The sequence below is a fragment of the Triplophysa rosa genome, linkage group LG21 (genome assembly GCF_024868665.1).
Source record: "Triplophysa rosa linkage group LG21, Trosa_1v2, whole genome shotgun sequence".
In the NCBI taxonomy this organism is placed as follows: domain Eukaryota; kingdom Metazoa; phylum Chordata; class Actinopteri; order Cypriniformes; family Nemacheilidae; genus Triplophysa; species Triplophysa rosa.
This window is the reverse complement of record NC_079910.1, coordinates 11,724,340-11,736,862: the sequence shown is the minus strand read 5'-3', so window position 1 is coordinate 11,736,862 and position 12,523 is coordinate 11,724,340. Positions and strand designations below refer to the sequence as shown.

The window sequence follows — 12,523 nt, the reverse complement described above, 5'->3', positions numbered from 1 at the left end:
ATCTGCAGGTTCATTTCCCTGACAAGTGTAAACACTGTGGCGATTCAAAACATTGCTCTATTTATCTGAGCTTCTGCACAGCGCTACATAGCAACACTGGCTCAACCAATCACGTGAATTTGCAGATTGGGGGGGGGTTCTGGCATTTTCGTAAACATACTTTATTTTGCATTTTATTTTTTCAAAACATTTTATATTGCAGATTTAAATGGAAGTGGTTAAAAAGTGGAATATTACAAAATCACACATGAGAGCAATATAATGATAAAGTGCTGGTTTAGAAGGCAAAAGGTTAAGTGTCAATCATCCAGTTGACAGAGTAAGGCCACGCCTCTTTTGATCCAGTGCTGAGGGCGCTTGCTGGTAGGGAGCATCATGCTGATGACAAAGTTTGTGGAATGGCCGGTGGTGGACAGTGTCCCTTTTCGTTCACTGGTCTTGTAGAGGGGACACACATAGATGTTGTGGGGCTGTTCCATTACCCTCTTGTCAACTAAAAACAGGTTAGGAAACGTCACTGAATAACGGAACTGGAAAACTGAGTGAATTTAATCAATAATCCTCCTATGACATTGATTTATTCACAAACCTGGTTTGATCCATATGATAGGAACTGCGTCAAATAGAACTTTGGGATATTGTTCAGCCAAAACTCCACTGAAAGGAAAAACACAAATAATAGGTAATGGCTTAAAAATATTTCACAATTTATTTCAGGTGAAATGGAGTTTTTTATATTCCGATGTGTCTTGCCTTTTTCTATCCCAACGAGCTCCATCGAGGAAAAGGCCATGAATGTAAACCCCATCTTCAGGAGAAGAGTTTGCAGTGTCAAAAGGCAAAACCTGAGGCAATAAAAAGCACCAATCAGCCCTCAATTTCATCTCCTATTAAGAATGCAGTTTCTGCAAAGAATACCTCATAATTAAAGCCAAGAAGGTCAATAGGGATGGAGTATTTCCTGGCATAATTCTGTAAGCCACCTGTAATGAATGCCTGAGTAAAGAAAAACCCAGACAGCCAGAACACGTGGGGCTTGTGTGTGTCGTACCACTCCTGTAAGAAAAATGAACAACAGACAGACGTTTAGGGCTACTGTAGAAACAACATGGCGCCTTCCGTGTGAGGGGACCTGCGGTGTATAGATAGAAATAACTCATTCTAAGGTAATAAAAACATAACGCTTCGTTATATACGGTCTTTATACACCTCTGAAGACATAGTTATGTATATTATATTGCATTTCTGTCAATAGATCATCCAAAAAAACTACACAATGGACCTTTAACAATTGTTTAATGTATTCTTTATACAGGTGAGGTCACTGACCTGCAGAAATTTGAGTCGGGCTAGGAAGTCAGTGACATAGCTGCCCAGTGGCTTGAGACTGAGATAGGAGCATTTGGCCCATTTTTCTGGCACTTTTCCCACCAGCAGACTGCCAGCTACAGCCTCCAGCTCTGCATCCATCACTACCAGCCCCTTAATGGCCTTTATTAGGTTCTGCAGACTCACACGTATAATGCCACTCAGACTGATGGAAGAGAACACAGAGAACAATGTTAGAATATAATCATGCTGTTTCAGACACCTATTTACATATTGTCGCCCCCGATGTCGCTGTTTTTCCGGAAATGAAAAAAAAACACTGCACTTTTAAAATGATTAAACACTTTGTTGTCAAAGTTGACAGGCGCTTTTTAATACTATTTACTTAATACTAATACTATATTTACAAAACCCAGTGACAAACATAGAGGGTGAGTAATAGTAATGATTTATTGCAAAAAATCATGAAATGTGTAGATATGGTTTCAGAAGGACAGCAGTGACATGTGGATTGTATCTACAGTGGGCTTTAAAACCAAGACCGGAAGTGAAAAGGTTGCATTGTTTTAAATGTTTTTTTTTTTGTTACAAATTATATTATTAGCAGAAGGAAAAGTGTGACTGATATATTTGCTTTTTCTAAAAACATTTTAATATAGTTGGAAATATCCTTTAGTTCACTGCTAAGTGTCACAGATTTCCTTATATTTCATAAAGGCCTAAAAATAATGCAGCATCTTAAATATCGGTGCTGTCCTTCTGAAGCCTTGGATGTACAAATTTGCTGTTTTTCAGGAAATGGAAAAAACACTGTTCTTTTTAAACGATTAAATAGTGTGTTGTCAAATATGACAAGCACTTTGTAATACTGTTCATTAGTTAGATATTTTCAAAACCCAGTGAAAAACATAAAGGGTGACTAATAATAATGATTTATAACAAAAATAAAAATCATGAAATAATGGAGACAAGAGGTTTCAGAAGGACCGCAGCGAAATTTTACTTTGCATCATTTTGCATGATATTTTCCTTTTTTTGGTTTTAAACCCAAGATTTTTGGAACCCACTGTAATATACTTCAAAATCTGAACTCACTTGTTGTATCGCTGCATCTCCTGCACAAGCACTGTGTTCATGCTTTCCTCATACCGCACAGGAAATTTGATGAGAGCTGATTCAATGTCAAAGTTACCTGGAAGCTATCAGCACATGACCAAAAGCTGAGTTTCAATAAATCATTTGCTTCTCTGAAAAAGCATATTTTCTCACATTTGACAAGCTATTATTTTTCCTAAAACCATTTATAATATGATAAATGATTGTTTAGTTACTTTAGACAGTATGTCATTAGCTATGTCAAGTAGAGTACTATCCCCTCCAGAACTGCCTCCTCCCTTTGATCCACCGCCCTGAGTCAGGATCAGCGAATCAAACAGCAGTTTAGTTTGTTGAAGATCTTTGGAGATGTCCACGTTCTCGTGCATACCAAACACCTCGGGGTGCTGAGTAGAAGGCAGGTTCTGTCGAACATGCGATGCATTAAATCATGTTTATCAGTGTTAGTTTCATCAGAGTTCTCATAAAGCATAAAGCTGTACCTTAATAAACTCGACATAGTCTTCATATATGGACTTTGGAGGAGCGTAATAATTGCCGCTGGGGGAAAAGGAGTAGCGTGGGTTCTCAATGATGTCTTTATTGTAAAAGTCAGCAAGGATGGTCATAAGCAGCCGACGATCCCAGTCATCTGTCACACGCCCTCCATAGTTACACTCTCCAGTCAGATACGTGATGGCCTCAAAAGGAACTTCCTCGTATTCGTTCACAAAGAGCTGCGGCACAGAAAAAGATTAAATCAATGGACTTTCATTTACTAATAATTGTGTATTATAAATGTTTTTACTAATGTGCAGTTCCAATAGTTCAGTTGGTACAGCATAGAAGAAACAACACCAACGTCATGATTTTGATTCTTAGGAAACACACAAACTGATACAATGAATATCTTGTTTGTACTTAGTCATTTTGGATAAGTGTAAAAAAACAACTGTTTTTCAGAACTGCATTATTTGTGTGATTTTTGTTCAAGAGCTGACTGTGTTGTCTCTAAAGTGCTACGTGGAGAATTGAATCTATACACAGTCCATTACCTGCAGCTGTCTGATGCTAATGCGCAGATCTGACTCGTTAAATCCATAAGGAATGTTCCATCCCAATGGGCCAAACTTTTTCCTTTCCTGGACAAGAGCATGGAAAAAGCAAACTCCGTACAGCAGCTTTTCCCAGACCTACACAACACAAGTCAGTGGTATTTACTATTACATCCAAAACATGAGGGAGATGCAATACAACCGGACAGAAGGATTTGACTTACTAGCTCTTTGTTAGGACACGCACTGAAGAACTCCGGGTCAGAGACAGGATCAGAAAGATAGGACTGTAACAGGTTTAACCTCAAGCCAGTGGGAGGCTCATTGGTCATCTTCACTCCATTCTGCAGGATGGTCACTGGAAACTGAGAGCAAGACTCACCATCAATCCAATGATATTGGCTATCGCGCTTTAATCTGTTAAGGGCGGTAAAACACAATATAACAAAGTACCATGGGTGATGGATAGCTGGTCAGCCACAGACGGAACTCTGGATGGCAGGAATCTGGACTGAGGTCTTCGCAGATCTTTTCCAGAGTGGACATCCAGGACACGGCCAGGTGACAGTTCTGTAAGCACACCCAGGTGCCCTCTTTCATGGCCGAGCGGATCATCTTCACAGCTATGGGACCCTGACCTTGTCCAAGAGAGATTGATTTAAACTGGGAGCCAGCCATGTTCATATCATTGGCGAATTTCAGCAGACCTATAAAATGAATGTAAAAGTATTTTACTTAGGTGTGCTGGACAAAACTGTGCCAATAGGGAGAGGTGAAGAAGGCTTGAAGGTGCATCAAGCGCTTAGAAATATAACATGAGATGAAAACTAGTCTACCAAATGAGATGTAGTATAAAAAAACACTTGTATCATAAACAATAAATTATTAACTTGTTGCAAGCCTTTTTTAAATATCTACAGAATACTAATGCTGAAGAATATTTTTCCTATGAATACATAAATATACAATAAATCAAATGAAAGAACAGTTTCTGCTTTCAAACAAAAAATAACATTTATATTTAGCATTTAAAACACAATAAGAAAATATACATATTTATATTTTAAAATGTACATGTGACGAGAGCCGTGAGAGAACGAAGCGAGGCCGGTGGCGCGAGTGATAATGAGTGTCAGCTGTGCGTTACACCGGTCTCGCATCTCTCACGGAGGAGCTCCGGAAGCATAAGAGGAGGAGTGACAGGAAGGCACGACGAGAGAGGACCAGGCCTGGACATTATGTGTTTTAGTTATGTTTGTGACATAAGCCACCTCACGGTCGACTGCCGGCCTTTTACTTTGGTTTGGTTATTGTATTAAAAAGTTTATTTAATGTTCGCCGGTTCCCGCCTCCTTCCTCCGTTATATACGAACATTGTTACAATATACTTTACTGTGTCTTATTTATTGTGGAATGGGTACATTTGAATATTTCTTTAAAAGTATGAAGTATTTTTTTGTGTTGTCCAGAATGGAAAGAGTGTTTGCTTGCGTTTGGATCCTTACATGTTGTATTCTTTCAGATATAGACGGTTTCATGGGAGGCACGGGCCTGGCCCAAAGTTAACTTCTGGTCTGTGTTTGGTTATAATATAACAATTTATTTTATATATAATTTATATTAATATGAATTAATATTAATATTTGATTGTAAATTAATTGTATTAAATTGAATTTAATTAAAACTACTCAACAGTTATTTATTCTTTGCAGAGGTCTACAGGAAGTTAAGTTTGGGCCACATAACGTTTGTTTATGTTGTTGCAGTTGAAACTGTCTATATAACAGCACCTCATACCAGAAAACACTGAAAACAAGAAACCCTGGAAAAACTTTACAGTTAAAAGTGCTTAATAACACTTACTAGCCATAGGGTCCGCACCAGGAGACAGCACAAAAATCAGTGGAATAGTGGAGTTGGAGTCAACGTAGCTCTTACTGAGGTCAAACGGAGGAGATTCAACAAATTTCTTTCCCAGTTTATAAGTTACAAACTTGCTGATTGCTGGCTCAATCTGTAAACAATTCAATTTTTTTTTTAAAACAATACAAAAACATTGAATAAACAGAAGTCACACACAGGGACTCTTATACTCCATCATAAAAGACAATGATAAGGAAATGTCCATTTTAGACCTGAGGCTACTCACTTTATCAGGTCGAAGGCATCTGTAAATTATAATTTTCTGAAGCTCGTTCAGTTGATCACACCAAGGCTTTGGCAGAGCTGTGTTGTATGGCTCTTTGCTGTCATAAATGGCCAGGAAACTCTCAGGACTCTTTATGAAACTCTCCCTTTATAAAAAAAAGTTGATACTGTATATCAAAAAGTACACAGGATCTATCGTGCAAATATTTAAGTGGCAAGCAGAGAGTTCATACTTTAGGCCCTGTAGTGCTGGAAGATCACTGGCTCTACAGATCTCATCCCAGCTCTTGTCTGGAAGCCAGGTTGGGTCAGGATTGGGGACCTTGGTCTGTAGCCCCACACCACCCGTGAGCAGGAACATAAATTCAGAGTATTTTATCTCCTTCTTAGCCCTTATTAAATGAGAGACCATGTTATAATACACAATGTTGTTCAAGTCTTCTCTCAGTGGATTTATCCCGTATTAGAATTCAGAGTTTTCAACTTACAGCAGCAGGTTACAGCAAAGCAAGAAAGAGAAGAGAAGTTTGTCCTTCTCAAAAAGAGACCGGCACACATTGCAGTACAGATTATAGGTGAAGTGACTATTCAGGTTTTTGAGCCTCTTCTCTAGAATCTTTGATTTGTAGCTGGAAAACACAGATCGATACACAAATAAACAACAGTAAAATCAGGGTTCTTATACACACATGCATTATTTATTCCTCACCTGTCTTGTATGGAGTTGACATAGAGGTTGACAAACCAGTTGAGAGAGTATTGATACATAGGGTCGATGTTGGCCAGATCAGCGATACTGAAGAAGAGGATGGACGAGTGTGTTGCAATGGGTCTGTAACCTTCTCTCGACTCAGCTATTTCAATCTCAGTCTTCTCTGCGATCTGAAATTTTCCAGAAGGGCACGGTGGTCAAGCTACAAACTTCTGCGATGTTAATAAAATGTCATCTAGACTAGCTCTGCTAAGAACCTGCTGTTTCTTAGTAATCTCATTAGACATGATCTTGGCAGCATCTAGGATCTGGATGGCCCTCTCGTCCTCCAGGATGTTGCCCTCTGAAGACAGAGTCTCAAGGATTTGGTCCTCAATCTCCTTAAGCTGTTTCTTATTGGCTGCAGACTGAAGGATCAGGGCATTCCGTTCATTCTCTAGTTCAGGTCTAAAGAAAACAGAGCAGAAATGGCATTCATTTTTTACAAGAACGTGGAGAAAGTTGTGGTACTGTATGCTGAAGAGGCTTTACAGATATTTGCACAAATAATATGCATTGTTTTATGGTAAAATGGCTATGAATTTCTAATATTTCTAACAATACCTTTCTCTACACAAATTTCTTTTTTTTTAATACAAGCTAAGACCTAAACTCTGAGATGAATCAGAATGCAAACTTTGAGCATGAAATAAAAAAATTATATTATTCTAATATTATTAAAATATTATAAAATATATTTTACAAAATTATTGTGAATGTTTACAAAATTCGATTGATGGTTGATTATTGGTTTATATGGGAATTCCAGCATCATTTTCTGTCAAAACTCGAAACATTCTCAGAGAACGTATTTTTTTCTAATATATTGAATCATCTGTTTATATTTTACTAAACCCCTGATGATAGAGTCCAGACATCAGAAAAATATCAGTCTATGCACAAGTTTTTTTTTCATTTAAAGAGAGAAAAATTCACGTGTTATGGATGTGTCAAAAAAGACACGTTTTTCAGAGACAACATACTTTGTAGGATTTCTGTGAATTAAATTGTGCAACCCAGAAGCAATAATACACAACAAATGAAGAAGGGACGGCTCTTTATAAGTCACAAAATAGTAATCTTATTTTAATTTTCATGTGCCCATTTATGAGGAATATGGACCGTTTTGGATGTGACAATTCATTTACCTTGTATATACAGTATGCAAGTGTGGGTTTGTTACCTTTCTTTTGCCACCACAATGCCAAGCAGCTGGTCTTCAAGACCCTCTGGGGTGATCATGAAGTTAAGCAGGCACACTTTGGTGGCCAACTCAGGCAAATAATGAGGGTTCCTCAGCTTCGTGGTGATGTAAAAGCGGAAGTCAGAGGAGTACTCGATCACACTCTCTCCCAATCTAATACAGTCCATCCCACCTACAGTGAGGAAAACATCGATTTTCAACCTCTTATTGACCGTCAAATTAATCATGCAATCCAAACAAACGTAAAAACAGCCATTTATATCACAAGGTTGTAAGTGACATACCTTGTTTGAAAACTTGTTTGAGCAGAAGTGGCTCTAAGGACGGGTCCAGCTCTTCCCCTACGTTCTCCAGCAATAGTGGAGTACCAAACTGGATGCAGTTCTCAAGCATTCTCATGAAATCTCCATCGGTTAGCTTAATCACGTTCAGGTTATTCTCCCGTTCAGAGTTTTTCACCCATTTGTTGGCCTGACCCTGTGGATCAATCATCAAAGGCCTGGCAAAGAGAACATGGAGGATCATTTTAAAGGATTTTAAAGACAACCGGCTTGCTTCAAACACTTTGGTCGAGTCATACCATCTTCTGGAGTTGCTCACTATAACACCATTGTCAACAGAGAAACTGTCTGTGGGCAGGCCGGCAATATTCCAGGTCCTTATCAGAATCGGATCGCCGAGTGTCTTACTCAGAGAGAAGTCATCAGATGACGGGATCTTCTTGGACTGAGCAGAACAAGAACAATGAAGAACTAACAACACTGAATATGTGGACACACGATTCTTCACAGAGAAGGTCGATACCTTGCAGAGCTTGACCCAGGTTTTGGTAGACTCGTGGCGGAAGCTGGCAGTAAAAGCTCCCAGGTAAGCAATAACTCCAGAAGATATTAGCACATCGCCTGTCAAGTTATCATATGTGTGCTGAAGGCTGTCGGCTGCGTGCGACCATCTGTGTAGAAACACAGGAACATCTTCAGATTACGTTCTTTCAGCACAAATATCAACTAAGGACTTTTTTTGGCTCAAACCTTGTCTTTTCTCCTCCTAAACCTCCGATAAGCTTCTCGGCTCTGTCCAGCTTTCGAGCGCAGAGGTCCACTTGGTACTCCAGTTGAGCTTTCTCTTCAGTCTTGTCCTCAAAAGTCTTCTTCAGGGAGGCCAAGCGATCCTCCACTTCCTTTAGCTCCGCCCTCTTCTGGTTCAGCAGGGCCATGGTGGCGGCCAGGGATTGCTGGGCCACGATAAGGTTAGCCTTCTTAGGAGCCACCACCTGAAATACAGTCGGACAAATTTAGCATTTTCAAGTAGTGATCGAGTGATGAAGTAATTTGGCATGAGATATGTTAAAGTCATGCCCACCCTGGCAACTCTGTCATAAACCTCCATAGCTGTAATCCATCTGCAAAGCCCCTCAGCAGCAGATGAGGCCTTCGCCACTTTGCAGGGGTCAAAGTCGGGGTTGGTCATGTACTCACTACGGATTTTAGCCATCACTTGAGCCTGTCGCAAAACAACACTGTTAAAATACATCAGCCACTGTTACAAGACTGCAAACCCTGATCTCCAATACAGACTCACAGGAATGTTGTCTTTGTCATATTCCTTCAGGTCCTTGAGGAAATTCATGTCGCCCAGTAGCTTCTTGCTTGGACCCCAGTAGTCAAGAATCTATATGTACAGATAAAATGCTGTCAGAAAATATCAAGACTGATAAATCACTGGATGTGACTTATGGACTTGTGATGACCTTCTGTCCGGTTCCAGCAGGATCATTGATTTTCTCTGGTTTGATGTCCTTCATCACACACACTGCTGCCATAACCAACTTCACTCCTGATGGAGGGTTCTTCATCGTTTTAACAATCGCCACATCAGCTGGCTGAAATCACACATCAACCCAAGAAAAAACAATCAATCAATCTTTGACTGTCTTTTTATAAGCTTTAGGTAACATTTAATCACACACAAATTGTATGTTTTATAACTGTGTCCTATTAGGTGTCTTAACCATTTCACCCCGAAATCAAAAGGAAAAATAAATATTTGTTCAATAAATATTTATACATTTTAGAACAAATATAGCTGCAAGCAGCCATTACAGGGTCAAGCCCCGGCACTAATGGAAATACATGTGGACATTTCTGATGATGTGTTTTTGAAAATCCGAGGTAAAGGCACTAAGAACACAATATAATTTATTATAACGTTTGACCACTAGGTGGCATTGTCACCAAATTTATGTGCAGCAATTAAAATATGCAGGGTAAGATATAGCTATATCTGAATGAAATGGCCTTTGGAAGAAGGGAAAATGTTGGACGGGGCTTGATTTTGTCTGAACTGAATAAACACTGCAGGTTCCATAAAAAATGTCAGTTTTGTTTTTATGGTGACTTCAAACGTCCATTGTCAAAATAATATTACAATCCAATCCAATAACAGTGGCATTAAAATTAGGATTCCAAATTCAATCATATCAATGTTTTATGATTTTGTGGTGAAACATAACACTTGACCGTTTCATTGTTAAGTACACTATCGGACCTTGAGTGTGTCTAGTGCAGAGAGTGCCGCCTCCAGTGCAGGAATGGCCTCTGCCAAATCACTTTCGCATTCATTCTTCAGAGCCTGGGCTTCATTGGCTTTAAGAGTAGCTGTTTCCTCATCCACACGGACAAGTTTGCTTTTAGCCTCAACCTCTACTGACTCGACCTCTATCACCTGCAGAGGTAAAATACATGCAGGTCACCAACAAAACACCTAAAATAATTGTGAGATAGATGTTTCTGTTTCTTACTTTCATTATTTTGGTGTTGTCAATCTTAGCTTGCTCCAGTTTAGGCTGAAGATCCACAAGCTCCCTCTTCATTTCACCTACCTAGACCAGCATTAATGAATGAAAATATGTCCACGGTTTAACCCGAAAAGCTATGAGTTTTACATTTACAATTAGGCAGTTAGCAGACACTTTTCTCCAAAGCAACTTACAATAGTCAGGAAAACATTAAATTGATTTGTCTTAATATGAGAAGTACTATACATAGTAACAAAGAGTTCAAATTTTTTAGAGACAATACATGAGAATGGTCAATATTGTGTAAATTGAGAGGACAGTTCACATTAATCTACTATCTTTACATTACCTGAGACTCTGCGAAAGCTAGTTTGTCCAGTCCATTTGTATATCTATTTTTAGCATTCATGACTGTGTCACGTTTCTGAGTGAGAAGAAGTCTGAAGGCAGCGATGAGCTCCAGGTAAGAGGTAGGAGTCACGTAGTTATGGCGACCCAGATCTGACAAAAACCTGCACAAATAAAGTAAAATTAGGTTACAAACTGTGCTTAAAGGAAAAGTTCACCCAAAACTGAAAATTTTGTCTTCATTTACCCTCAAGTTGTTTCAAATCTGTATAAATTTCTTTGTTAAACACAGAGAAAGAATGCTTGTAACCAAACAGTTCTCGGCCACCGTTGAAAATTTGCTTTATAAATTTCTTTGTTTTGTTGAACACAAAAGAACACATTTTGATGAATGTAGGAAAGCAAACAGTTCTGGGGCACTTTTGACTACCATTGTGTTTTTTCCTATTATGGTAGTCAATGGTGACCAAGAACTGTTTCGCATTCTTCCGAATATCTTTCTCTGTGTTCATCAGAACTAAGAAATGTAAACAGATTTGAAACAACTCGAGGGTGAGTAAATGATGACAGAATTTTTATTTTTGGGTGAACTGTCTCTTTAACATCAGAAAGTACATGTAATTTAGCAACTAGTTAACAGTGTATAAGGTTTTACAAAAACATTATACTTTTGCGACAAATCGATAGCAGAAGTGTGGAAGGTCTTGCAGATTGGCACAATTTCCTGTCGCTCAAGATCGCTTAGCTCCAATGTCTCCAAGAACTTATTAGCCACTCGCTCCAAAGCCTCCTCAGGCCACGGCTGTAAAGATCAGAATGTGAGCTTTAAATTCACTTTCGGATAGGCTTACAGTTTATATTCAAGACTGATCAATGAACATTTAGCCATTTAGATGATACTTCAACTTCTAACAAATCACCAGCAATCTATCATACAAAAGTCAACTTGGTACCACAATTTGACATTCTAACAGTACAAAATATATTGTATTTGTAAACACAAGCATCTCCTCCATGACCTTGCCAGTCTCACCTGAAACCAGTCTGTGGTGCAGCAGTTAATGAGAGAGGGAAACTGTCTCAGGCGGTTTCTGAAGGCATCTCCTATTGGACTGAAGGCTACCACTATATGTAAGTTCTCTCTGCAGCGATTCACAAAATAAGCAAAAAGAGCCAAAGGACTGAACTCCACATTTTTATTCCCAGCTTGAGCAATGGGCCGCACAGCCTGACACAGAGAGGAAAATATTATTAAAATGTCATACACTTACAACATAACCCTCAAGTTTAATTTGCAAGTACCTCCATGATTTCTTGCTTCTCATCCACAGCGAAGATGTTAGGCACCTCTCCTGTGTTTAAAAGGCTGTCCACATCCTCCAAAAAGGCTTCGTCCTTTATCTGAGCATCAGTGAGCAGGAACACCATTTTCTGGCCCTTAACCCCAGCATTCTTCATTAGCCGCTGGACAACACAAAGATACATGACGACAGGTTGAGAAATCACAGAATATTCAGTTTTGGGTGTAACTTTAATTATACTGTACAATACCTTGAGATCATCTCTCCATTCATTCATGCCATAGCTTTTGGAGATCTCAGGTTGGAACAGGGTCATATTAGCCATAAAAGTGGCAAGCCTGGTGATGGATTGACGTCCACTGCCTCCGACCCCAACCAACAGAGCGTTTCCCCCGGGCTGTTTTAACACACGGCTTATCCTGGACAGGTGCTCCAGCACATAACTACAGAGAACAAGGGAGAAGTTACACAATGGGGGATTTCTGCTCTTTCTTT

General features: G+C 39.2%; 1 protein-coding gene across 1 annotated transcript in view; it reads right to left on the bottom strand.

The window, feature by feature from the left end:
* Positions 1-104: 104 nt before the first annotated feature.
* The window catches only part of dnah12 (dynein, axonemal, heavy chain 12), a 30,613-nt gene continuing 18,194 nt past the window's right edge, over positions 105-12,523 (bottom strand). The window contains exons 43-74 of the mRNA XM_057363373.1: positions 12,279-12,471; positions 12,030-12,191; positions 11,761-11,955; positions 11,396-11,529; positions 10,729-10,891; positions 10,383-10,463; positions 10,130-10,306; positions 9,333-9,464; positions 9,164-9,253; positions 8,945-9,085; positions 8,614-8,855; positions 8,387-8,534; positions 8,163-8,308; positions 7,867-8,081; positions 7,562-7,754; positions 6,597-6,786; positions 6,337-6,509; positions 6,116-6,256; positions 5,861-6,019; positions 5,629-5,773; positions 5,343-5,493; positions 3,933-4,186; positions 3,704-3,844; positions 3,480-3,617; positions 2,928-3,161; positions 2,661-2,849; positions 2,425-2,528; positions 1,330-1,534; positions 919-1,056; positions 754-845; positions 590-657; positions 105-493 (exon numbers count right to left, since the gene is read on the bottom strand). Of these exons, the coding sequence (XP_057219356.1) occupies positions 300-493; positions 590-657; positions 754-845; positions 919-1,056; positions 1,330-1,534; positions 2,425-2,528; positions 2,661-2,849; positions 2,928-3,161; positions 3,480-3,617; positions 3,704-3,844; positions 3,933-4,186; positions 5,343-5,493; positions 5,629-5,773; positions 5,861-6,019; positions 6,116-6,256; positions 6,337-6,509; positions 6,597-6,786; positions 7,562-7,754; positions 7,867-8,081; positions 8,163-8,308; positions 8,387-8,534; positions 8,614-8,855; positions 8,945-9,085; positions 9,164-9,253; positions 9,333-9,464; positions 10,130-10,306; positions 10,383-10,463; positions 10,729-10,891; positions 11,396-11,529; positions 11,761-11,955; positions 12,030-12,191; positions 12,279-12,471 (5,128 nt within the window). The 3' untranslated portion in view covers positions 105-299. The remainder of the gene's footprint in view (positions 494-589; positions 658-753; positions 846-918; positions 1,057-1,329; positions 1,535-2,424; positions 2,529-2,660; positions 2,850-2,927; positions 3,162-3,479; positions 3,618-3,703; positions 3,845-3,932; positions 4,187-5,342; positions 5,494-5,628; positions 5,774-5,860; positions 6,020-6,115; positions 6,257-6,336; positions 6,510-6,596; positions 6,787-7,561; positions 7,755-7,866; positions 8,082-8,162; positions 8,309-8,386; positions 8,535-8,613; positions 8,856-8,944; positions 9,086-9,163; positions 9,254-9,332; positions 9,465-10,129; positions 10,307-10,382; positions 10,464-10,728; positions 10,892-11,395; positions 11,530-11,760; positions 11,956-12,029; positions 12,192-12,278; positions 12,472-12,523) is intronic.